At 35.3% G+C, this 27,660-nt stretch overlaps 1 protein-coding gene and 3 non-coding genes across 4 annotated transcripts; all 4 read left to right on the top strand.

The window, feature by feature from the left end:
- Window positions 1-448: 448 nt before the first annotated feature.
- Window positions 449-25,849, top strand: WDR43 (WD repeat domain 43). Its single transcript, XM_014052688.2, has 18 exons — window positions 449-793; window positions 5,110-5,244; window positions 5,719-5,837; window positions 7,711-7,831; window positions 9,099-9,238; window positions 9,935-10,037; window positions 12,768-12,832; window positions 13,600-13,771; window positions 14,114-14,200; window positions 16,474-16,596; window positions 17,476-17,616; window positions 17,989-18,075; window positions 18,625-18,656; window positions 19,337-19,400; window positions 20,344-20,457; window positions 21,956-22,025; window positions 24,416-24,468; window positions 24,562-25,849. Exons 1-18 carry the CDS (start codon window positions 491-493, stop codon window positions 24,721-24,723), a joined length of 2,091 nt encoding a protein of 696 aa, XP_013908163.1. The 5' UTR covers window positions 449-490; the 3' UTR covers window positions 24,724-25,849.
- LOC148044978 (small nucleolar RNA SNORD53/SNORD92) lies at window positions 6,964-7,041 on the top strand. The gene has a single exon (XR_015697218.1). It is a non-coding gene; the product is annotated as a small nucleolar RNA SNORD53/SNORD92 (small nucleolar RNA).
- On the top strand, window positions 7,942-8,026 carry LOC148044977 (small nucleolar RNA SNORD53/SNORD92). The gene has a single exon (XR_015697220.1). It is a non-coding gene; the product is annotated as a small nucleolar RNA SNORD53/SNORD92 (small nucleolar RNA).
- On the top strand, window positions 14,576-14,650 carry LOC148044976 (small nucleolar RNA SNORD53/SNORD92). The gene has a single exon (XR_015697219.1). It is a non-coding gene; the product is annotated as a small nucleolar RNA SNORD53/SNORD92 (small nucleolar RNA).
- Window positions 25,850-27,660: the final 1,811 nt, after the last annotated feature.

Raw genomic sequence — 27,660 nt, 5'->3', positions numbered from 1 at the left:
CGGCCGATTGTAACTTAACTCTTTATTAGAGGTCTTCAAACTTGGCAACTTTAAGACTTGTGGACTTCAACTCCCAGAATTCTCCAGCAGCATAGCTGGCTGGAGAATTCTAGGAGTTGAAGTCCACAAGTCTTAAAATTGCCAAGTTTGGGGACCCCTGTCTTATTACGATGAAACGCTGTGAACAATTACAGTCGGATTGCAGCAGCCCAATTCAAATATGAGGCTTGTCCTGATTTCTAAATCGGCTTCCAGCTGTGTTGATCCATTCTTGGGTGAATTCATTTTTGGAAGGAAGCCGAAGGTTCATCAGCCGGAGGCTACAGAAACAGCCTCCCGACGTCTACTTTCAAGCCTTTGGAACGTGAAGATGACGTACTGCAGCGCGTCGGAGGTTGCGAGTGCGCATGCTCGTGGGGGGAAAGGCCGACCACGTTGCTGCGCGCCTGCCCTGCTGGGAACAGAGAGGGCCGGGCCTGCAGCGAGCGCCATGGCCGCGGCGGCAGCAGGAGCAGCAAGAGGAGGGCGAGGAAAAGGCGCTTCGGCGGGCGAGCGGGAGCAGGCGGCGGCCTTCGAGAGCCCCATCTACGTGACAGGAAGCCCCTGTGCCTTTTCTCCCCACGAGCGGCGCTTGCTGGCTCTCTCTGGGCCCGACGGGCGGCTTCGCGTGTGGGAGACGGCCAGTAGCCGCCTCCATCACGAGTACGTGCCCTCTGCCCATCTCAGCGCCGCTTGTACCTGCCTGGCCTGGGCACCGCCGGCCGTCGGAGGAGGCCGACCGCCTCCCAGCAAGGTATTCAAAGGGTGGGCTAGCGCAGCGGCGGCACCGTCGCCTGGGTCGCGTTTGCTGGGCCTGGGCCTTATTCCCGACCATGTGGAAGCCCCCATGCCCAGCAGCGAGGTGGGCCTGTCACTGAGGGCGGCGAGGGTGGAGTGGGAGAAAAGACGATGGTGGTGTATGTGGGGTTTTTTTTTTTTGAAACCTCCTAATTGGGATAAAATCACACCCCCCTCGCGTGCCAATTGGAGCCACGTGCGATGGGACCTTCGCAGCAGCGCTCTGCTTTTTCTTAGAGACGGGGGATCGCCCGTGGACGGATCTGCTGGCAACTTTTTTCTCCCCCATTCCGTCACCTCGGGCCTCTCCTCAAAGCAGCCCCGATTCCCCCCCCCCCGCTTTCCCCCACTGAGATTCTTCAGGGCCGAAGCTGCACATGTGTGCTCTTCCTGGCTCCGCCCCCACCCGACGCATGGAGGATTGAAGAGCCGAAAAGAAGAAGACGCTGCTGCTTTGAAATGCGTCAAGGTTCACGCCACGACCTCACCCCTCTCAAAAGGGGATTTAGTTCTCTTTCTTCCTCCCCAGCGGGACCTTTCGTACAAATTTCGGAAGATAAAAGCATCATCTTAGGGAAAAAAGGAAATCCACGTCGAAACCTAGTTATTTGAGCATTACCACGCACATGCTATGCTTCCGATTTGGGGGAGCCACTTCTATCTTTCCCAATTTGTTCTTAACTTTGGCTTGGCATCAGATTTTGGGGTGGCACATAACAAAGCTCCCGTTTTGCAGCAATATGTGTACTTTTAGTGCCATCCAGAAATATGTCACCAGAAGTGGGTTTTGGTTTTAGACTGGAGTTCCTAAAGGCATCTTTTAGGTCAACGTTTCAGCTGTAATCCTAAATGACGTCTTCTGTTACTCCAATTTAGATGGAGAGATTTAGAATGTAAAGCCTATGTACTATTCTGAGTTGGCTATCTGACTCTTGATACACTCTACACATCTACTTCATTTGTGTTCTTTTATTTTTTCATAAAATATATGGGCCTTTGAAAAGGATTTTACATTTCTTCACTCCATCAGTCTGTAGAGTTAATTGCTAAAAGTCATTTAAAAGTTATTTATATCTTTATAAATTCAGACAATTAAAATCCTTTTAAATATTTTAAAGCTTTTTAATCAGACTTCTTAGTTTTTCAAGAACATGCATCTGTTTTTATTTCAATAGATATAAGTAAAGGGACAAAATAAAGTATTTGTTAATAGAGTGAGAATGTGGGAGTACTGCTGCTATGTTGAGATTGCAATCCTATATGCATTGCTTGAAAGTGAATGAAAATGTGTAAATTGTTACTGAGAGAAACTTGTTGGTTTATCAAAGGGGATTTAAATATGTAAATGAAAAGGAACATTTGCTGAGTAAATATTCCTGAAAAGGAAAGGATTGTAATGGAAAGAAAAGATGTTTCATGTTCTTGTATCCTACTTTTTTTCACTTGAACTTTACCTGTGTATTATCACTTTTTAACTGTTGCAGAACTTAAAAGTTTATCCAATTACTGCATCATTTCAGGCATGCAAAGTTTATGCTACCTGAGAAAAAATGTCATCCTTGTGCAAATATTAAAATCCAAAATTTTAATTTCGTATTCACAACTCAATACAATTTTCATTATACTTGTCTCAAATAGTCAATATACTGGTCTTCATTTACTGTTGGATTGTACTTCTTACAGCTAACAAAATTAGGAGATACGGTAAATTTTAACATTTTAATGGAGGGTGACCTACTCCACAAAACACTCACCAAGAAAATTCTATGGAACAAGTGTCAAACATCTAGAGTGCTCAACAATAGATAAGAGGAATCACAGTTAATGAGGCAGGTAGTGGCGAAAACAAATATCTGTGTTGTATAGAGATACATGTGATAGCCATGTGGAACACCAGAGGAGTAGGTAAATTAAATATTGTCAAATGTGAAATGATCAGATTGGAAATTGATCTCCTTGGTGTTAGAGTTACTCTGGTCAGACATTGGTTTTTTTCCAGTCTGAGTACTTTACTGACATTCAGGACATCATATTGGGAAAATGGATTGGCGTTTATTGTAAGTAGGAAATTTGCTATAGCAGTGAAAAAAGCTTTTCAGCTGTCAGTGACAGAATTATGACCATCAGAATTTGCATCAAGCCCCTCAACCTCACAATTGCCCAAATCTATGCCCAACGACTGCTGCAGCAGAGCTTGAAATAGGGCTTTTATGCCCTGGTCCAAAAAACTGAAACAAGTGCCCCAAAAAGACATCATTTACAACTTGGATGATTTTAATGTAAAAATTGGCAAACAAGTGGAGATAGGTGAAAGGGTGAAAGGGACGATGAAGGTGCAATTTTGCCAAGAATTGTCAAATTTAGGATCACAAATGTACAGTTCAAACAGCACAATCGCCACTTATGCACCAAATGGACTTCACCATAATCCGATTGACCTATGTCCTATGTCCTATCCAAGTGCTGATTGCGGTTCAGATCACAAACTGTTGATGGTAAAGATTAGTCGTATTATGCAGCATCAAAAAGGCAGTGCTTCCAAATAAGTTTGATGTCTCCAAACTCTCTACTACATATACAATGGAGGTGAAAAATAGGTTTGATCTATTAGACACTGCTGATAAGACACCTGAACAGTGACAAAAAATTCAATCGATTATTATAGGAATTGCAGAATGTTTGCCACTCAAGAAGTCAGAGAAAAAGTGCAAGTGGCTCCCAGATGAAACCATCAAAACAGCTGAGCAAAGAAAACCAGCTAAGGCAGCAGGCAAGGGGGAAGAAGTAAGAAGAGTAAATACAGCTTTCCAGAGGGCAGCAAGAAAGGATAATGAAATTTATAGGGATGAGCAATGTAAACAGTTTAAAATGGACTACATGAAGGGTCACTAGGAATGCATTTATGCAAGTCAAAAAGATCGGAGCATCATTTATTGCCTATAAAGGGATAATTAAAAACAAGCAAGGGAAAGAACTGTTGCACCAAGAAGGCATCATGAACAGATGGCAGAAATATACTGAAGAATTGTACGCAGGTAGCAAAGGCCTACCCTCAGGATGATGAGGAAAGAGATGTAGAAACAAAAGGAAGAGATCATATGGGCTACCTATAGCAATACTTAGACTTATATACCGCTTTACAGCTTTATAGCTGTCTCTAAGCAGTTTACAGACTCAACATATTGCTACCAATAATCTGGATCCTCATTTTACTGACCTTGGAATTGTGATTGTGAAACAACATTTTGAGAATTTTTTAAAATCACAATTGAAAATATATTTCAAGTTGTGGTTTCCAATTCTGATATGAATGTAAACTAAAGTAGAGAAGCCATTGACATGAACAAGATGTAAAATCGTAAGACTGAATTATGTTTGTAACAGTCAAACTGAGTGGGAAATATGTTTGAAACAGATTAATGTTATGCATTTTAGTTTAGAGGTAAAATTTTGAATGAGATTTGAAATGTTGGTATATTTGAAGCAATGTATATGAACTTTTATACATGTTTATGATCTCTGAAATCAGATATGGGGTTTTTCACAGGGTGGCTTGGAGAAATTACAAAGTAGAATTCTTGTTTTTAATTCCAAACGTACAGTAAACCATATAGGAATTAAAGAGCTGGAATTGCAACTCACATAGAAATAATTTTAATTTGAAACGTACAGGAGATAAATATACTTGCAGTGATCAATGCAGAGGGACAGAGAATAAAAGGGCCTTGTAGATCTGTGATGAACAGTAGCAGGAAGAAGCAGAGTACGAAAGATTCACTTGGAGAATTAATAGATTCTGAAAGAAGTGATGACTCAGTTAGATATAGAAGAAGAAAAAGGAAGTTATTTAAAAACTCATTAGACAGTTAATGTTGCAGAAATATGTTGTTTCTATTACTAAAGCAAAGCACCTTTCTTGGTTGGGAAAAAACTGGATTTGAGTATTTTGAACTGCCTAAGTACTATTAATAAGGATGTTATTATATCAGATTAAATCAATATTTATGGTCACTGATCATCATGCATGATGAATGTTCATGTTTGCTCAGCAGAATTGAAGGTTCTTTATATTAGCTGGATTTTAACAAGATAAAGATGACTGTTAGGTTTGAGCTTGGATTATGTTGATAGAGCAATTCAGCACTTTTTTTAAAGTGTACATAGGCATGCTGATTCTGTGTTTATACTCCCTGGCAATTTTCAATATGCTTTTATTTCATATCTCTTGTAAAATAGTTATTTAATATCCAGACTATTTTAACTATTTTATAGGAAGGTCCTCAAAGGAAGAAGAGGAAATCTGAAGTTGTAGAAGCAGCTGAACAGTTAGATCTTTTGGCTATTGGTACTGCTGTTGGTGGCATTTTATTATACAGCACAGTTAAAGGAGAATTACAGAATAAACTAGTAAGTATGATGTTTAGCAACATTATTTTTCTGTTAAGAGACAATTGATTTAAAGTTATTAAAAGCTGAGGTGGGCAATGTTTTATCTGTCTGGGATAGCAGTGGTTTTTTTTAATCTGTCTGAGGCTACAGAGTGGTGGTAACACTAGCAAAGTGGTTGGAATTATTTATTTAGTCCTTCCAATGTGCTAGGAGTATTAACAATGTAAAAAAAATACTCAAAGATATTTTTCTTTATGGGAGAAGTTAGGAGACATAAGGTGGAAATAAAACTGGTGCTTTCAGAAATAAAGCAGCTTAAGATAATGACTTTGCCTCTTACAATCTTTCTAGTGGTACAAATGGGTTAGTTTGGGAGGGCAATTTTAGGGGATTTAAAGGTGGTTGTAAGTCAAGGACCACCTGTAAAGCATTTTGGTCACAACTGGTTTGATGAAAGTATCATACTTGCTAATAACTTTTCTTTTTACCTAGAATGGGCATGACAATAAAATAAACTGCATACGGTGGCATCAGGACAATGGTTGTTTATATAGCTGTTCAGATGACAAACATATTGTGGAATGGGACGTGCAGACATGTAAAGTAAAATGGTGAGTCTGGCCTAGTATATAAGTGTCACCAAATTTCTGTTATTCTAGGTCGCGATAGGTCAGATATGACTTTGTGACTAACAATGAAAATCCTCAGATCAATTTATCTTAGGTGGAATTAAGTAATGTGTAAAGACTGTGTAATGTTTTTTCATCTCCAAATGCTAAAATGAATATTATTTGATTATTAAATAATATTAAAAGAAAATTTACAAAACAATGAGAAAATAACATTACGGATCTTACACTGTCTCAAACATATAGCAATCCCATTAAGAGACTGCCTCTCAAGGTAACCCAAGGCCTAGATTAAGAATCAGTTTTTAAAGGCTTATTTGAACAAGGCCAGGTTAGGGGTAGTACAAACTTCTGGGAGGGATAAAGGCAGGCCTTCTAAGTCCCATCAGATGATAAAGCTTAATTGAATACCCTGAAGCATGTCAGTTCTGTTAGAAAACAAGATCAGGAGACAGGTAGTCCCTAAGAATCTCAGAATTAAAATAAAATCGAAAGAAATAACTTACAACATTTGCAATCACTGAGGAAATTCATATCCATTCATCCCCATACACATTCTTATGGAAATTTCTGAATTAGTAAAATTTGATTGCTTTTTCTTTTAAAGTGTTTGGATCCTAATTTAATTTTTACTCAGCAGCCCAATTCTTTTATTTAAATTTAGAAATGCTTTCAATCCAATGGAACAAATAACTAACACATCTTGCATTATAATGTAATGATATGCAAATATCTTATGGGCTATTAGAACTAGAACGCTAATATTTGATTTTTAAATCTAGGTGTAAGAAATATTTGCTTGAAAGGGAAAATAACTTAAAATTGCATGAGAAAAAAGTCACATTACACATAACATCTTTTTGAGATGTAATATAAAATCCAGGACTAAAACTTGAACCCTTTCCTTTACTGCTTATAAAAAGTAAAGATCATAAACAGATGGTATATAAACCACTTTTTATAAGCAGTAAAGGGGGAAAATTGTATAGAAATTATTCTTCAAATTACTGGTTATATGTACGGAATAAAACAATTAACATCTTGCCTAAACAAGCTGGCCTATTTCATTTATTAATTTCAAAAGTGCAGTCTTCAAGTAAAAAATACCCTGCTGTGATGATTTCCAATTGGTTTCACTCACTTCTGATACCTAGTGAGGATACTTTTCTCTTGGCTGTCTGAGCAGGCTGTCTTCAAGTGAAAATTTAATATATTAAAGCTTACCAAATACCACGGTAAGTACATAGTTGGAAAAGTCCAGAATTAAACACATTTTTCTTCAACTTCTCAGTTAAAATAAAAGTTGGTTTAACATATTTTTAAAGATAATGAAAGTAGACACATCATAATATTTTTTCAAACTTCTCTATATAAACTATAACAAATGGAATTAAAACATTCCTAGATGTTAGAAATCCAATTACCAGACTTTGGTATCACATGTATTTCCAGAAATGTCTTGGGGCCCTACAAAGACCCTACATTGAGAACAACATCACCTTTAGTTAAATGGAGTGGGCATGTATAAGAGTCATTTTGTTAATAAGCATAGTTTTCAAGGCAGTCATTGTGTGTACATGCTCTCAAAATTATGAATGTTCTTATCCAAATAGCTTTGTCATGGAAAAGTAGCTTAACACGTCCTTTCACTCTTTAGTTTAATTTTTCTGGCTGCTCAGAAGTAGCCAATTTCAAGGAATATTTTGGGTTTAGATTCTAAATCAAAGTCTTAGTGATTTAAGACATTTAAAGTTCCGCTTTCCAACTTACAGAGTTATATGTATTTTCTTTTAGCCTTTGTTAAATAAATCTGTATTATAGTAATTTTTAATTCATTTTTTCTTAAATTCCCTAGTAAATGGAAAGGAGATAACAGCAGTGTGAGCTCATTGTGCATCAGTCCGGATGGAAAAGTACTACTTTCAGCAGGTCGAACTATCAAACTGTGGGACTTGGAGACCAAAGAAGTCTATAGAGTATGTATTCAGGGACACAGTGAACCTAAATGATCTTAACTCCTTAATCAATTGCTTTACTTCGTTTTGTTTAATAATATCATTAGCATCGTTGGAGACTGCTGGACAGTTTGCTGTGATGATACTTTTAAAAGGTGGTTTCAGATGGCTGACAGTTGAATGAGGACATGAAATTCCTTGGCTGTGTCTGAGCACTGCCCCATAGCAGCATTTGACAATGTTAATCTGAATTCCTGTAAACACTATTGCTGTACACAACGTAACAGGAATAATGTCTGGTTTGGTGTTTGTTAATTATGAAAGCATTAATGATAGTTAAACCCGCTACTTTGGAAAAGATAATTATTTTTATCATTACAGTGTTTTATGATAACATTGAACATGAGCATACTCTATGTATCGTATCATTGGATTAAAATGTTTACCAGTTTCTTGTTATTCTTAGACATTTAGTTGATTTTTAAATCCAAATCCTATTTAATATTATCTTCCGTTGAAATCTGAAGGAATAATTGGTAGAAACAATTTATCACTTTTTTGAGTGATAAAGATTGAGTCTACTGAAATTCAGTGTTTGAAAGCCTTGTTGCAGCCCAGGAGAAGTAATTTCATTCTTTGTGGTAGAAAATAAATTTATCTGTCAAGGTTCCAACTAATGAACCCAAGCAATTCAGCACTTTGAGACTTTCAGCTTTCTTAAAGAACTGTTTTGTTGAGTATATCATTTCTGCACGAATGGAAACAAAACCAGTTCTAAATATTTCCTGCAGTTTCAGTATAATTAAAGAATAGATAATTCCCTCCCTTAGGGTCATAGGCCACAGTGTACAATTAGGTATTCTGGTATCTTGGCAACTCCCCCCCCCCCCCCCCCCAGTCTCTGGCCAGCACCTGTTGGGATGACCTTGGTTCCCACAGGATGATCTATGTTGTTGTCTGGTCTGACATTCCAGGCTTCCCACCTCCCAAGCTGAGAAATGGAAAGATAGCTGCGTCCGTTGATAGTTGATAGTATCAATTTTTCACTTTTTATTTAGCTCGACAGAAAACTTAAATTCCTGATTGTGATTATGTTTAAAAAGAGTTCCATATTGCTTCTATTCTGAAGCTAAATTCATTCTCTACTTTAGGAAAAATAAGTTTCTTGTGTGACACTAATTTAGGGATAATGGATTCTTGTTGGGATACAGAATCTCAACTTAGAATTTTTCTGTGCATTTTAAATACTATGTCTTCCTGATCAGTCTAAATGACATTTCTTGTTCAGCATTTCACAGGACATGCTACAGCAGTCTCAATGCTTAGGTTCATCACAATGTGGCCTCCAGCTGAAAATCAACCTTTTGATGGAATTACAGGCCTCTATTTCTTATCTGGAGCAATGCATGACCGGTTACTCAGTGTGTGGTATGTATTTTTTTCAAACTCTTAACAATCACTGTTTGATAATAATCTTTAGTCCAAAACTAAGAAATAAAAACATGAAATAAATGAGGTTTGTGGATCACTACAGTGTATACATATAATATAAAATTAACCCATTGACTTGCATATCATCGTAGAAAAGAATTTCTCAACTATTCTGTGAATATTCTACATACCGCTTTCTGATTGTTTTATTCATAGCAGGCATAAAAGCTGCTTTGAGAAGTTGAACTCTATATGGGGTGTGGATAAAATGGGCAAGAAGAAGCTACTTTCCCCTTCCTAAAATGCTAGAACCAGAGATCACACAATGAAATTCAATCGTAGAAGAATTGGGACAGACAAAAGAAAACAATGCTTTACATAATTCATTATTTGTTCATACAATTCATTACCATAAAATATAGTCTTCACTACCAATTGTCTAGCTTTCAAAAAGTGTTGGCAATCTGTGGGTATTACCCTAAATGCAGTATGATTGCCCCTTGCCTCTGAAGGCCATCTACATGGAAATCAGTGTGCTTTTTGTGCAGTTGGTTGGCTACTCTATGAACAGACTGCTGTACTAGATCAGCTAGAGGTCCACTCCAATAGGGCATTATTGTGTTCTTATGCTGTCTAAAATCATTTTTACTTATGTCTTTTCATTTTTTAAAACCTGTCCTGCTTTTTCTCAAGGCAGGTGAGATCAGACAGGAAAGAAAAGAACGCTGTGATGAGTTTCACAGTAACAGATGAGCCAATCCATATTGACTTGACAATATCAGAAAGCAAAGAACAGGTAAGAAATAGAGCTTATTTTTTCAACATCAATATTTTAGTGCAGTTGAAACCACTTTAGAAAAGTATGGGGATAAATTAAAAGCTAGTGATTTTTTAAAAACTGGTTTAACAGCAAATGAAAATGAATTAATGATCTCGTTTTGTGCCACCTGTAGATTTGGTTTTCTTTTCCTTAGAGCCATATTTCTAGATGATCCATAATATTCAGTATTGATTTTATAGACAGTTATTCCTCGACTTATGACCACATTTGAGCCCAAAATTTCCATTGCTAAGCAGCATTTATTAAAGTGAATTTCTCCCATTTTAGGACCTTGCTTGCTATGGTTGTTACTGAATCATTTCCGTTAAGTTGGTTGTAAGTCAAAGACTACCTGTAATATTTGTAGTTCTGTTAATGATTTCTACTATGTTAATTGGTATATTTAATTTAAAGTTCAATATGGACAACATTTGTACCTTATCTTTTGGTTTCTTTTTTCTTTTTATATTTTATTAACCTTCTTTTTCATATTTATTTAAATTTTTTAAATACATTTTTAAAATGGTGGAAATGAAAAGAATGAATTATTATCTTTCTTAAACACAGAGATTTAGATCACACATAATGTCATGGCAATATGATTGGTGATTTTCTGGCGATGTGATAAGTAAATCATCCCAGAAAAGAATACATAGTCCTTTTTTAATAACGCACAATCATAGTTACAGTTAGTTTATAAATTCCAGCTTTTTACGTCTGAAAGGGATTAATGTGTATTTCTATTTTCTTATGTACGTTGTCCAAAATTTGAACAATGCCAGCAAGAATGAAAAGGAAGTTAACCAAGAATTGCCCAAAGAATTTGTAGCTATAAAATTCTTTACTTGGCTTTACATATATTCATCTAAACTGGTATTTTCATTGAAATGAATTGTAAAGAAAAGTACTTGAATGTAACGTTTATAGATACGCATGAAATTTTGTTTTGTTTCACGAGCATAAGTGTTTTTTTTATAATCGCAGCAAAACTCTCAACATATTTCATTTGCTGACAACAAAAGTCAAAAGAAAACTGCATTTTGTTTGTTAGAATATTCAAAATGTCTGTTTTAAGTCTTGGAACATTTTGAGATAGACGTCTTCAAATGAAGATGTCAAATGAAATATAAGCACTTTTCATCTTATTGTCATACATTGTGTTATTAACTATTGAGCTTGCTATACACACCTGCACAATGTATATAGATAACATTTATTGCAGTGGTTCCCAAACTTGGCAAGCTCTGCTGGCTGGAGAATTCTGGGAGTTGAAGTCCACAAGTCTTAAAGTTGCCAAGTTTGGGAACCACTGATTTATTGGATAAAAACTAAAATCATTTAATATCATTTTTAAAATTCTTTCAGTGGGTCAAAAAGTAACCAGGAGAGCAAATTAAAAATAGTGATTGTAATGTGAAAAAATATATTTATTACAGTTTTATATACATGTGCACACACATTATTTACATGAATAATAATTCATAGTATTTAATATGAAAACAGCTAATTCAATTGCTAAATTTATAATTAAATTTGCGCTACTAGTCTATTTTAGGAATATTGCATCACATCAACCTCCTTAACTAGTCTATTTTTTCCAAAATTTAATTAATATTTATAGAAATGGGAAACAAATGCAAGATTATTATAGAACAAGTCCAAATTATATGAGTTAAAAAATCTTCAAATTTCTTATATCGCAGTATAAAAAAATCTGTTTTGCATTTTCCAACATTATTTTTGGGGCCAGTAAACATAAATACTGTTATGATTAATGATATTCATTTTTAAATTGTAAGTTTATTTCACATTTAAAAAAAAATACGACCTGATTCTATTGATTCTCCAAAAATGGAATATTCACATTTTTCATTCCTTAGTTGAGATATACTGTATAATATTGACAGTCTTATCATTTTTTAAATATTTCATAAAATTATTTACTTCTGTTCAAGCCTTTATCACTAAAAGAAGCTAAAATTGCAAGTACCTTGGAGGCTACTGGTCCATCCAAATGTTACTGTTTAAATTGGTGCATGTTTTAATTGCATATATTACCAGGTGTATGTTGTAGGTTAGTCCAATTCAACATGCAGTGTCTTAAACATGTAAACAACATTTAGAAATCAGTTCATTTAAACTGTTGGCCTCAAACATTCCAGTAGACATTGCCACTTCCATAACACTGATAAGTGGAAGGCATCTTCCACCTCACCCCCCAATATGCTATATAGTGCCAGCTTCTTCCTCTACTCCCAAACAGAGCTCCAGTCAGAAGTCTTGAAAAATGACAGAGGGTGTGAGCCAGTGGCATTCATAGAACCAGATAATGTTAAAATTAGGCTGCTCTGCTTTGCACTGTGAAAAGTTTCCCATTTAATTTAATGTTGTGAGATGGAGAATCTGCACCTGAAGAGAAGTGTCTGTGTTGATGGCTACAAGTATTGCATTGAAGACTACAACGTTAGTTTATGCTCTTGGATTATATGAAGTTGTTACTAAGATGAAAACATTCAGCTCTTTCAGGGTTTGGCAAACGTTTCCATGTCTGTGAATTTTAAAAGGGGAAATTTTGATTTAAATCAGTAATAAATCATATATTTAACCTGATTTATTTTAAGTCTCATTCTATTTAAGAAAAATGTATAGTTGGATATACTGGATTATGACATTTTTTAACTTGTTGTAAAATTATGTTTTTTCTAGCCAGTGAAGATAGCAGTGGTATGCAGGGATGGACAACTGCATTTATTTGAGCAAGTTTTGAATGGGTAAGTTAAGAGTAAAGAATCATATGTTTAATCTGTTTTTAAAAACAAATAAGCCTGTAGAAAGAATTACTGAGGTAAGTTTCAATGGTAATAAAATTTATCTCATAATAACAACCTTTCACTGGTATGTCTAAATGTTTTCCAAACTAAAGCAGGTGGCCTATGGGTTCCATTCTTTATAAATCAAGTGTGGAAGTCAATTCACATAAATATCTTTTCTTTCTCTTTCCCCATTGCATTCAATAAGTGTCCTTCTCATACCTGTGGACTCACTGTAAATTCTGGATTCACTGCAGCAGGTTATTTTTGAGTGTGTGTGTGTGTGTGTGTGTGTGTGTGAAGAGAGTAAAACAAAGCACAGGAAAAAAGCATATTTTTTCTCAGATTCCAGTTTCTGTGTAATTTCAGTCAGTCCATGTTGACTTCCAGTCCAGTTATGATTCTTAGAGAGTAGTAGTTGTAGTTAGTAATATGAAGTCCAAACAATTTTCTCAGTTATAATGTGATCTTAGCCTAATTTTCATCAAGATGTGATTGTATGTGTGTGTATATCTTAACCAAGTCCCCATACAAATACTTTATATAACTTATTGCATAATACAATATTAAGTTTTACCCACTTAACTGATTTTACATAAGCTTGTATTCAAGCTATTCATACTGTGATTATTAATTATATGATAACTCAATTATTTCATAATAAGTGAAACCATTAAGGTACACAGTATAAATGATGTTTATAAGTTCAACAAATTGTTTTTCTGTAGCTATTGCAAAAAGCCCCTGACATCCAAATGTACAGTCCAGATAGCAACACCTGGAGAAGAAAATGATTCCACACCAAAGCCAGTTCCTATCTTAGCAGCTGCATTTTGTTCAGATAAAGAGTCATTGCTACTTGTGTATGGGAATTCCTTACATCCTATTATTGAGAAAGTGGTATGTATGGCTTTCTTAAAGGTGGTATTTTAATAACATTTTTTTTTGTTTGAAGTTCTAGATAAAATTCATTTTTTTTTAAGTAACATGCATTTTAAATAAAATTCTATATTTTATGTATTTTCTTCAAGAATTACTGATTTCAGAATAACACCCCCCTCCCCCCAGTAAATCTATATTCTTAACTCTGCACACAATATACAGCTACATATTGTTTAGTAATGATATTTTGCTAGAACCATTCGGGCATAGATTTAATGTTTAAACAATTTAAATCTGCTTTGGAAAAAATAACACCCACAAAAATATTAAAGTTGGTTTTTTGTCAACCTCATTTAATAGACTTTGAATACTATGGAAAGACACATCTGCTTTGTAAGGGACATTCAGAAGACTCTGACCCTGAAAACAGACATGGCTGTAACAAAGGTGAGATTTTAAATCAATATTTGATCCATAACTAGCTATATCAGTTATTATGAAATGAGATGGACTTCAACAGGATTAAAATATAACAGTATCCCAGTTCTTTAAAAATACAGATGTTTTGCAAATGAATAAAACCTAAACCAGTTTGCCTCCTTTACTTCAGTGATAACCATCTTATTCTGTGCTTGGTTGAGTTAATCCAGTTAAACATCTGTATTGCACTTCAGAATGCATACAAGATAGTTTCATGCTTGCTTTACTCATATTTTGTTTACCTGCATGCTTGCGTGGATGAACAAACCAGCGCTACAAGTTAGCTACATGGCTTATGATATGCTAATCCATGGAACAGAGAATGCCTATGGATCCTTGGATGTGCTGTGATGACCTCCTTATTGGTTTCACTTTTTACTGAATTTCTCTGATGACACCTCTTGGCTGGCTGAGCACATCGATTGGATAGAATAATGGGTAGAAAGGAATTGCTCTCTCAAGCATTTTGGCCTGCTATTATAAAGCATAATTTTTTTCACAATTTTCTGACTATAGTAAAACTTCAATGGATTATTTTGTAGAAGGATTATCTCTTGCATTAAAAATGTGCATTCAGTGTTTGGACTGATTTGTCAACATCTGACTTTTCTGTTATTTAAGGGTGAAGTCCAAAGTTAGTTTTGTTGGTTCTGTCTGACGTCTCTTAAATATAATCCATGATTTTATTGTGTATTCTACGAATAACTTTAGCATCTTTAATAGTACCCATAACACTGGTCATTTCCAAAGAAAATAGGATGCAGGCCCGCAGCAACTAGATAGAAAAGATGGAATTTTAGGGACATCGATTTCTTAAGAAAACTGTTCATTATTCATAGGTTATATTTTGAAACTATTTTCTGTAATATACATAGTATGTAAATTTTATCCAGCAGTGGGAGTCAGCAGTTAGCAATAGCAATAGCAGTTATAGACTTATATACCGCTTCATAGGGCTTTCAGACCTCTCTAAGCGGTTTACAGAGTCAGCATATTTCCCCCAACAATCCGGGCCCTCATTTTACCCACCTCAGAAGGATGGAAGGCTGAGTCAACCCTGTGCCGGTGAGATTTGAACAGCAGAACTGCAGTCAGCTGAAGTAGCCTGCAGTGCTGCATTTAACCACTGCGCCACCTCGGCTCTAGTTCTACGTGTATTGTAAAATAGCTACTGTGGGTTCGTAATTGAATTCCATAAGTGATAAATATAAATGTATTATGCTTCTTTGAGGATAGAAGAAAAGGCATGCAAATTCCAGGGAATTTATTTTTTCATAATGTTTCAGTGGAGATTAAATACAGATAGTTCTAGACTTATAACAATTCGTTTAGTGACCAAAGTTACAACGACACTGAAAAAAGTGACTTATGGCCATTTTTCACACTTATGACTTGCAGCATCCCCATGGTCACATGATCAAAATTCAGATGCTCTTTAATTGACTTATGTTTATGCTGATTGCAAGGGTCATGTGACTGCCTTTTGAGAAGTTTTGACAGGCAAAGTCAATGGGGAATGTAGATTTGCTTAACTGTTACTAACTTAATAATTGCAGTGATTCATTTAACTGACAAGAAAGGTCATAAAATTGGGCAAAAATCAGTTAACAAATGTCTCACTTTGTGACATAAATTTTGGGCCCAATTGTCACAAATTGAGGACCACCTGTATAGGAAAATAATTGAAGGCTCTAAGAATGTTGCTACAAAAGGCACAAAAATATTTGGAAAGGTGAAGCATATTTTCATCAAATTTTCACCCATTTAATCAATATATACCTAAAGAATTCCATCAAAATTTATTTAGCTTTTATCTCTTTGTTGGAACAAAACCATTATTTGAACTATAAAATATTGATCTTCTGTGTTGGAATATGAATTATACAATTGCATTCTCAATTATTAATTATTAATGAGTTCAAACTGTGTGTGTGTAAGTGTATCAATTGATGAAGAATTGATAGCTGTTTGGTATTTATGTATGCCTTAATTGGGCTCTCAAATGTATGATTATGAAGAAATATGCACTCTAGTAGGGGAATTTGGGGGGAATTTCTCTAGGATTGTAAATTGTCATATATGTATATGAATTAGCCGTTCAATGCAATTTTTACAAAAGAAAAGTTTTGAATTTTAATTAAATTATTTGGTTCAGGTGTTGAGTTTGATAAAAAAATATTAAATAGAGAACGTAGTAGTACTTGAATACATATAAATATATTTCTTTCCTTTAAAATTAGGTGAAGACTCCTGTAATCAACTCAGAGGTCAAAACATTAGTGCCTGGGATTCCTGGTCATAGTTCAACTGTGAAATCTTCAGTATGCAGGGATAAAAATAAAAGGAAGTCAGATGGCAAAGAGGTAATTATTCTCCATTTAGTATTCTGTATTTAACCCAAGCCAATTGTTGATATTAATCATCTGCTTTGTTATGGTTCATACTCTGAATTAGACTTACATTTTTTTAAAGTATAATTTTTCAGGCTGGGTTCTGAGAATTTTTATTTTGCTCAGAGAGGAAATACAGACTTTACAACACATTCATTTTTCTGAAAGAAAGTGTTCCCATCACTGGAGAATATTAGATGATTCTAAACATTGTGTTTTTTTCATGTAGGCAGAGGCAAAATCCAAGGATGTAATTTCACATGAACAAAGTAGGTGGCCCAAAATATTGAGAGAAACTTCTGTGCCTGTTAAGCCAATGCCATCCCTTTCTCCAGTAGGAAGAAAGTCTTTACCCTCTTTTATCCACTTCTGTTAATGGAAGGAGAACAGTAGAGTAAGCCTGGCTCTAGATCCAATCGTTGTTTAGAATAAGAAGTTCAAAATACAACATACATAAGAAAGGTGGTGTGTAGATCAATAACTGAAGAGTCAAAACTGATTTTTCAGATAAGTGACAGAAATGTGCTCTGTGATGGAAATGAGATTTGCATCAGCAAAGCTTCACCAAACCTCTTCTCTTTGTATGTATTGGATTACAAGTCCCACTACCTATAGCTAGAATGAAGACTAGATAAAATTGTTGAACATCTACCATTACTCTTGTTTTTGAGAATTGGTTTTCTGAATTCAGACATTTAACCTCAATTATCTCTGACTCTGAATTTTACCATATCCTTAAATCTGGAAGCACAATTCATTTTGTTACATGCAGTTATGGTATTATAAAGGAGAGATGCTTATCACAGGTAGCACAAAATTGCTAACTTCTTGTGTATTTTTTTTAATGTCTAGGAAAGTATTGAAGATCGCCTTAGCGCTATGGATATTGATGTGATGAAAATAAAACAGCCATCCGGAAGCCTTCCTCAAACTGATAATTTTGCAGTGCTTTTGGTTCAGGGTTTGGAAAGCAGTGATCCTGTGATTTTAAATGTAAGTATTAAAAGTAATACGATACTTGGGGAGCATCTCTATAACATCGCAAAATTATCAAAACTTGAAATTTCATTATATTTGGAATGTTGCAGTATTTTGTGTCTTTATGATAATGTAGTAAATACTATAAAATAATGACACAGAAATCTTTTAATAAAGAATTTTGAAGGACTTTATTTCTTACTTATCTAAATGATCTAAATTAGACGTGAGTTTTCAAGCTCAACTATATTGCCTCTTTTCGAAGAAAAACAATGAAACTAAATTTTATATCTATGGTAGGTCCCCTCCGAGATCTATAAGGTCTTGGTAGTTTGGGTGTCTCCTGATAACACGATTCCATCATTGATCCCTTTCTTTTTTTAACAGAAAGTGCTTCAAACCAGGAAGGAAGCAGTAATAAAGAAAACAGTAGCCAGAATTCCCGTATATTCTGTTATTCCACTACTGCATGAGGTAAAAGATTTAACATTAACTACTATAATTCTAGCTTTTCTAGTGTACCTATAGTAAAATTTAAATTTAAAATTATTGTTCTAATTACATAATAAATAAAATTGATATATTTGTAATCTAATGTATGAAAAGAGATCATCTTTGATTTTCCAAATGTTTGGCTTGCATTAAGAGTCATTGTGTAACACACACACACACACAAAGAGAGAGAGAGAGAGAGAGAGAGAGAGAGATAGTCATGTGATTCCTGTATTTATTGTGTACTTTTGGCCATGTATCTCTGTAAAAATCTGCATGGGTATATATGAAAAAATACAAGAAAAAATCTTAACACTGACTATAGAGGTAGGTGGGTTGCTTCTGGTAGATCAGCTTATGCTGCAAATGCTGCATAACACAATGGCATTCACAATGAAATTTAATCCCTACAAATATTTTGAAATAGTTTAGACTGTTTGAGAATTCATATATCTGCATTTTGTTGAAGAATATAGTTTATATACAAATCTGAATGGATCTCAGTCTTTATATTCTCTATTTCTGTTTCAGCTAACAAAAAGGCTACAAGGGCATCCATACAAGTAAGCAGCGATTACCTAATATTCTCTCGGATAATAATAAATAGTGGGGGAGAGGGTTCAGTTGTAGCAGGCACTGTTTAAAATATTAAGCTGGGCTATTTTAAAGCCACGTGGAAAGGGGCGCTCTTTATGTATCTGATTTGTTTGTTTTTAATTTTAACTAGTAAATGGTTCAAAGATGGCTTGGGAAAAATCCTTAGAAGTTCTGTAAATGCAGCATGCTGTTCATTAAACCAAATTAATGCTGTTCATTAAACCAAACTTTTGCAGGAGTCTAAAAAAATAACACGGCACTTTAAGAGATACATTTACTTTAAAATGGATTTCTTAAAATGTAAATATGTATTGGATTATATAACTGTAGATTAGAGCTGCAACATATCTTTATACTTGAGATTCTAAAAGGTTAAAAAAGATAAAAGTTCATACAGTTGTACATTCATCTGTTATAGAAAAATAAGAGGGACTCTTAATTTTCTTTTTGTTGCTGCCTGTGAACTGTATATCCGATAAGTTATTTCATGGATACTTTTATCTATAATATTTATCATGTGTGAGACTTTATCCATCTTTGTATCTCTATATAGATGCAGTTTAAATTTATCATTTTGAAATATGAAACTTTTAAAAAAAATTCTGACCCTTTGTATTAAATGAAAGATTTTTCTGTTATTTTCTAGTGCTTCACAAATGGTTCGATGGTTAAAACCTGTTCTAACTATGCATGCCTCCTACCTTTCAACGGTAAGTACTTTGATACACAGGGATTTTTACAATTTTGGTTTCATCTGGTGGATGCATGAAAGAAAGGCATTTCCAGACTGATAAAGGAGAATATTTGTAGTCCAGGGTAGAAATGAAAAGTCCTCGGTGCTCTCTGAGCTTGGTTATTTTCTTGCAAATGTTTCATTACCCAAATGAGGTAATATCAGTCCTAGCACTGATGATGTTATCTAGTTTAGGTAATGAAATGTCTGCAAGAAAACAACCAAGCTTAGCACCACAAGGTTCCTAATAATTTTCAGAGCATCAAATTCTTCTTTACTAGTCTGACTATATTGCATAGGCTTGTTAAAATAAAGGAGAATTGATTCAAATCTTCTAGAAGAGCAAAAAACAGAGAGGAGAGGAAATTAGATTTCATGAATTGCCTTTTGCTTTTGCAGTCATTGTATGCAGTTTTCTGTGTACAGTTGTCCCCTTCTCATGTTGAATTTATGCTGCTTGAATTCTTTTGTTTAAAGTGAATTCCTTACACAGTTGTCATTATATAACATGTTACTCTTGTTTCAAAGTTCACTAATAATAAGTGAATATCATGTTAAGAGCATAATATGGCAATATGATTTTTGCCTCTAAGATGAAAAAATTGACAAATTTGAAATAGGATGAGGTAAGGTGTTTAATTGTTCAGATGACACATTTAAAAATTATGTAGTAAGATAGGCAATCACTAAACGGGGCAGTCTAAGCAAGTTCATCCCCGAACTGACTTTGAAAACCAGCTGAAAATCAAGGCTGAAAATCAGCTGGCCATGCTGGAGCTGACAGGGCAATGCCTCACCTACCCTCGTAAATGGCTCTGCGTGCCACAGGTTCGCCATCACGGGCCTAGGACTACATTTGCATATGTCTTCATAGTTCTCTGTTGACTATTCTCTCTTTTTTCTCTTTATCCCCATCACAGTTGCCAGATCTAGCCTCCCAGCTTGGAACATTATATGAGTTAATGGAAAGCAGAGTAAAAACTTTGCAAAAGCTATCTCGCTTGCATGGAAAACTGTATCTTATTATCACTCAAGTAAGTTGAAGTTAATAATCTTGCTCCACAGAAAGAGTGTTGTTATGTACATAGAATGGGGGAATGTTACTAATAACAATGAGATCTTCTATCAAATGTGGGAGGGTTTGCCAGAATTTATAACATGAAAGAAGTCGTGATCTTTCTCAGTGATTTGGGGGGAAATGAAATTACATATGATCAGTGTTGTAGCAGTCTTACTTACAAAGTTTTTCGTGTATGATAATTTTCCCTGGAATAGTATAGTTATCATGCATGATTTTCAAATATAAAAGGTGATTTCCAACATTAAGGGTAGCTTCCTGTTGACCATTTGAGAATTTCTGTGCGTTTGATAATTCAACAATTCTTATAAAAAGTAAACCAGTTTTGGAAAATGAGAATATGTTAAGACATCCAGGGAACTTGGATGTCTTCAATCTTTAATTGAAGGCATTGCTTCACAAGCCTTTTATCCCACTAGAGACCTGTATAATTTTGTTTCAGTAGAGCAGTTTTACAGATTCACTGAGAATACAATGATGAAGGGGCACAAAATTTATTTGTTCTAATTTTCAGGGATTAAAATAAATTTAGAGTTATCTTTTCAGGTGAATGTTAAAGCACAAGAACATATGTATTCATGTTTCCATAAGGCTACCTAATTATATATTTATTGATAGGCAGAACATAAATCTAATGAATTAAATAAAACAAGCCTATAATGACATTTTGTTGGAAAAGAAATAGATTAAAACATTTTTATCAATGGCTATTGTTCGCTGTAATTTAGTAGCAGCTGCCATTTCTTTTCTTGATGCCAAAGTTGATTCAGTTCAGTTGTAGTGAAATATAAAACTTGTAGTTTGTACAGATGTTGCAGAGTCCTATTAATACAGAAGCAAATTCATTTTTTGAGTAGAGAGACAATCTATTAATGCCAGAAAAAAGCAATCACTTTTAATATTTGGGTTGGAGCTTCAGTTATCTTTTTTATACCCTGCAATATGTACTTCGTTACCATCCTATGCAGCACTGGACAGTGGTTGCGCTGTCACTTTCAGCTGCATTTAGATAGAAGCTTTAGTTAGTTAGAGCCTGTTTTGTAATGTTGATTCTAGTCATAGACATTAAAAAGTTTAGGTTAAGTGACATCATTAGTTTGTAAGATGCCTTCATCACTTGCTATAGATTAATATATATTTTGAGTTTTTGGAAAGATGTTTGATACAATAGTGTATAATAATATTTTTACTTAAAACATACAAATGTTGCATTTACAGTGTTAACAATTTAAAATCAGGTATTACTAAACTTGTGAAAATATAATTTAAAAATTATGTTATTTTATTGGAATTAAAACTTCATTGTTTGACAAATTAACAATAGCGTACAGAATAGCACTTTTCAAAAATTGTACATAGTTAATCATTTCTATTTGATGTACCGTAATTTGAATTCAACACAAGCTGTATGGCCTAGCTACAATCTCTGTTGATACCAAATACTTTTTTTTTAGGTGGCTGCATTAGAACAGGTTCAGGATGTGCCTGATATTGATCAGACTGCAAAACTAGTATATGAAGAAGGTAAGCAAAAGAAATTTGGTACTAATCAATTTGGATCAATTAGAAAATAAGGTAGTGTATTATTAAAGGAGAATATTTGTAGCTCAGGGTTGAAATGAGGGGGTCCTTGGTGATTGCTGAGCTTGGTTGTTTTCTTGCAGATGTTTATCCAAACTAACTAACATCAGAGAGCACCCAGGACCCTTCAAAATTGTGTACTCTTTTTTACTTTCTGGTTCTATTTTTTTAGTTGAGCGTCTTTTCAGTTGAATCTTCTCACTTAAAATTGAATGTGTCAGGGTAATGATGATTTAAAGCTGACCAGCAAATGTAAGGCTGATGCAACTGTAAGGCTGATGCAATGAGGATAAGGTTTAAGATTGTAAAGGGGTCCATACAAGTCTATCATTTTAAGAGGTATCTATATAAAGGAGGCCATGCGAGGGCGTCTCTGTCTCTGTCTCTGTCTCTCTCTGTCTGTCTCTCTGTCTGTCTCTCTCTCTCTCTCTCTCTCTCTCTCTCTCTCACACACACACACACACACACACACACACACACAGAGAGAGAGAGAGAGAGAGAGAGAGAACATGGAAGTAAAATTGAAAGTCATGATCATGATGCCTCGCTTAACAGCCATGGTGATTTGTGTGGACATGTGATATTTCTGCCAAGGAACATAGCACTTAGTGACAGAATTGCCAGCCCCAATTGTGGTCAGTACACAAGGACTGCCTATGCAGACAATCACCTGGATTAAAAGTTCTGTTCCTGTTTTTAACTTGAATTTGTATGCAAGTTTGAATTCGTACTTAACGAATGGGCCGCCTATTACTAAAATGGCAGATGACGTTCTCCTTCTGAAGCTATGTAATATTTTCATGAACTGCTTGGAACCTCTGAAGGCAGGCTCTGCATTAAAAATGCATGGCTTCAGCAGTTCATTAAAAAGATTGAATGGTTTCAGTGGTTTGTTGGCTCAAGGAAGGACAATGATGTCTACCACTTTTAATAATGGGCAGCCCATCTATAGAAAGGATGTTCTTAATCCAGGATTGCCTATATAAAAGATGGAGATTGTAGGCTCAAAGCAGAAGAAGTACAGGTTCCTTACCTCATTTACTAAATAAAGTGCAATTTTAAAATGCTTAAATATTCGGTCAAAACACAAAGTGAAAACTGTGGAGGTTTTATGGTTGGCTTATTTAAGGTGAGTTGCTAGTTTGCAGAAAGTATCTAGGGGTTCTTCTACTGTGTGCTATCATCATGCCCAAATTTGACACTGTAACGTATGTGCCCTACTTCAGTGTATATTTGCACTGACCAGAGTTGCTCCATGAAGGATATGGGCAAATTGTGAATGTGATAATATAAATTTTAAAAATATATTTAAAGATCTGTTGAAAGGAATAGTGCTATACATTTATCTCAGAAAACCAAATGGGTTTGTTGGAATATATATCTAATCTGTCCCATGTTAATATTACAAAGATTCAAAAAAGCATGTGGCCATCGGTCTTTTCAGGATCCTTGAGTTCTTAAGACCTGACTTCTTAGGAGTTAAAAACAAATACAGGTACTCCTTGCAACTATAATTGGGGCTGGCAATTCTATCCCTACACAATATGGTCACTAAGTCAGACAACACTTATGATTTTACTGCCAGCTTTGCCCTTGAGACCGCTTGTCAGAAGCCGCTTGTGAAGCCACTTGCAAATGGCAGTCGTGACCGTGAGATGCTGCAACAGTTGTAAGCACCCACTGGATGATAAGTGCCCAAACGTCAATCATGTGATTGCAGGGACATTGCAACAGTCGTAAAAGTGAGGACTGATAATAAAGTTACTTTTTGCAGTGCCATCATAATTGCAGACAGTTGCTAAAGAGGGCAATTACAGGTAGTCCTTGACTTATGACCACAATTGAGCCCAAAATTTCTGTTGCTAAGCGAGACATTTGTTAAATAAATTTTGCCCTATTTTACGATCTTTCTTGCCACAGTTGTTGAGTGAATCACCGCAGTTGTTAAGTCAGTGATTGTTGTTAAGTGAATCTGATTTCCCCATTGACTTTGCTTGTCAGAAGGTTACAAAAGGTTACATGACACTGCCAAGCTTCTGAATTTTGATCCCATGAACCTGGGGATGCTGCAATGGTCATATGTATGAAAAATGATCATAAGTTACTTTTTTCAATGCTGTTGCAACTTTGAACGGTTAGTAAATGAACTGTTGCAAGTCAAGGACTACCTGTATTAAGCAAGGACTCCCTGTAGGTATACTGATGAGATACACTCAAAGATCTATAGATGAGAAGTTCTCAAACACATTTTGGGTTGCCATTTTCTTTATTTGCTGGGCCATGTTTGTTTTCATTAATTACAAATATCACACATTGGTGCTCTTTATCGACAGAATCATCAGACGATGGTTCAGATGATGAAATGGCTGCAGAGAGAGATTCAGATGTAAGTAAAGTTCAATGTCTTTCTTCACATACTTAAGAGGTTAAAAATGATTATGGTGAATGCATATTTTGTGATGTTCTCTGTCTCCTACAGGAAAATTGGGATGAAGATGAAGAGAAAGAAGATGAGGAAAACAATGAGAGGGATGAACAGTCGGACGATGAGCAGGAAATGGCAATAGAAAAAGAAATCAATGGAGATTCAGATTTGGATCCAGACAATGACAGTACAATGCTATACCGTACAATACAATAGCAGAGTTGGAAGGGACCTTGAAAGTCTTCTAGTACAACCCCCTGCCTAGGCAGGAAACCCTATACTGTTTCAAACTAATGGCTATCCAACATCTTCTTAAGGACTTCCAGTGTTGGGGCATTCACAACTTCTGGATGCAAGCTGTTCCACTGATTAGTGAAGAAGAATAGCACACTGTTTAAAGAAAGAAAACTTGTTGGGAGCTGGCTACCAAAATGTGTCACTTCTGGATTGCCATGCGGGAAGCCACTTGGATTCACACAAGGAGTGCACACTTGATTCCTAATATATCTGATGGCTTATTGGAAAACTCTTTGTTTCCAAATCAGGAGAGCACGATGCCATGGTTCTTCAGTTCTATATTTCTAGGGATCACAGTGAAACAACTTTCTTCCATATAGCAAGCAAATTATTATTTTTATTTGGATATTTCTTTTACAGCTCAAGTCTAATAGCTTATCGATCCCCATTGGGTGATGACCCTATTGCAGCTTGTTTTAAGTTCTGATGGATTGAAGACCACTCTTATCTTCTTACCCTGCTCTAGTTAAATACTTTCTTAGTTGGCATCTTATTACAATTTTTTGGAAGAAACTAAATATTTTTGTAAGACTCAAAAACATTACTTTGAATTTCTTGGTAGTTCTTCCTCTTTCCTCCACAACAACATCCATTCTCGCATAAGATAATTATTCATACCTTGGCAATGATACATTGCAAACCAGGTTTTCAGACTAAACTGACTTTTTTATATATTTGTGTGTAAATCAGTCATTTTTCATGTACTTAAAAAAAGGACTTGTGTTTAATCCTAACTTTTTTGGGTTTTTTGCGCTTGTATATAAATTTATTTGCTGATCCAGGGAGAGTTCTTTGGAGGCAGAAAAATAATGAAAATTGGGAGGGCAGAGACTTGTGAATAACGTTACACAAAACTTATACATTTATTTTGAATTTTTAATCTTGGGAAGAATGGGGTTGCTATTAGCTCAATTAAGCTGAATATAAACAATTGGGTAAAGTTTTTGAGCCATTCATCTGTATAATGTACAGTTTAATTTGTTGGAGCTGTTGCAACTTAATGCTCTCCTTTGTAAAGTGAATAAATATACCTTGTCTTTATGAAGTATTAGTCTGTGATATATGGAATATAATGAAGTGCTTGTAACTGGAATTTTGTATTGAAGATGCACCAAGCCCTTTTTTTTTTTGCTATCGAGCAAGTTTGGAATAAATTCTAGTTTTTTTGAGCTACCTTATTGCATTGTAAAGGTAGTTGTCACTTATCAACAGTAATTGGAACTGGGAACCCCATTGTTAAGTAATGCAGTGGTAAAGCACAATGACACTTGGCTGCACCAACTTAACAACCACTCTGGTAGTTGCTATTGCCCTTGTTAGCTGAATCCCACGCGGCTGCAGCATCTCTCAAGTCATGTGGTGGCTATTTTTGACCTTCAACTGGTTTCTTCACTGATTTTGTTGTCCAGAAGCCAGTTGTGAAGGTTGCAAATGCTGGTATGTACCTGGGATGCTGTGTGTGACATAATTGTGAGCCAGTTTCCAAGTGTCCTGAATTGCAATCACATGACCATGGAGATGTTACAGCCGCTTCAACTTTGAGGACCTGTTGTAAATATCCCTTGTTCAAGACCATCACAACTTCAGTTGCTGAACAAGTGGACAATAAACAAATACTACTTGTATTTTGTCCTTTTTCCGCAACTTGCATTTGTTCATATTGTTTGCCTGAGCTGCAATATGGGTTGCCATGTAGTATCAAGCGAAACCAAAGAACCCCTATATACATAGTTTTAACTGAATAAGGTGGAGATACTTTACAAATATATTAGCATGGCTGGCTGAGGAATTCTGGGAGTTGCCAAGTTTGGAAACTCCTGAGATATATCATGGAAACTTCCATGTCAAGCCATCTTATACCACTGCAATGGCATTTTCAAACAAAATGATGTCCCCCAATATCCTGTCTTCATTCCCTGCCATTCAAACTAGGAAGGTTATAGTTTCAAACTAGTTTGAAAATTCTATTAACATTTACTAGAGAATAAAATGCAATGAAAATGAAGATTAAAAAGGGGGAGATTAAAAAAAATGAAAAAGTAGAAAAAACAAGATCAAATAAATTCTCTTTGTTTAAAACAGTTTACATTGCATTATTAACCAAATCCATTTTTTTCTTTTTTCCCCCCCATTATGGGAAAATATATAATTTGAAAGAAAAAAATACACACTTATTTTAGGTCACCTCTAACAAACCACCTCTTTATCCTTCAACAATAATGTCCCCAAAATAGCTCTAATCTTCAAAAGAAGTAACAGGTTGTGACCTTTTAGCTTAGTAAATATAATAAATACAGTTAGTCCTCGATTTATGACCACAATTGAGTCCAAAATTTATGTGGCTAAGAAAGATTTGGTAAGTGAGTTTTGTCCCACTTTATGAATTCTTGCCATAGTTAAGTGAATCACTGCAGTTGTTAAATTAGTAACAGAGTTGTTCAGTAAATCTGGCTTCCCCATTGACTGCTTATCAGAAGGTCGCAAAAGGCAATCACATGACCCTAGGACTGCAGCCATTATAAATATGCATCAGGTTTCTGAATTTTGATCATGTGACCATGGGTATACTGCAATGATCATAAGTGATAAACAATCATATCTTTTTCAGGGCTGTTGTAACGATGGACAGTCATTAAATGAACTTTTAAGTCGACTACCTGTAAAGTATTTAAGAAGTGAAAGGCACAACTCCTGTGCTCTGCTTGGGGAATCCAGCATGGGTTAACTTTGTCCAATAGCCTAGAGACTGAATTATGCATATTTATGACCACGCCTCCTCTGACTGGACTGATTCAGTCTTTTAACTCAGTCCAGCCTAAAAAGATGCAAAAACATTTCTCTAGGTTATTAGACAAA

The sequence above is a fragment of the Thamnophis sirtalis genome, unplaced genomic scaffold, assembly GCF_051295495.1.
Source record: "Thamnophis sirtalis isolate CommonGarterSnake01/CBP01778 unplaced genomic scaffold, rThaSir2_p1.2 scaffold_6, whole genome shotgun sequence".
Lineage (NCBI taxonomy): Eukaryota > Metazoa > Chordata > Lepidosauria > Squamata > Natricidae > Thamnophis > Thamnophis sirtalis.
Note: the sequence above shows the minus strand (reverse complement) of the source record. Positions and strands in the feature narration are given on the sequence as shown.

Coding starts and splice junctions, on each gene's coding strand:
- WDR43 (XM_014052688.2), top strand. CDS start 491: ATGGCCGCGGCGGCAGCAGGAGCAGCAAGAGGAGGGCGAGGAAAAGGC. Junction 9,239..9,934: donor GACCGGTTACTCAGTGTGTG/GTATGTATTTTT, acceptor CTTTTTCTCAAG/GCAGGTGAGATCAGACAGGA. Junction 12,833..13,599: donor TTTGAGCAAGTTTTGAATGG/GTAAGTTAAGAG, acceptor GTTTTTCTGTAG/CTATTGCAAAAAGCCCCTGA.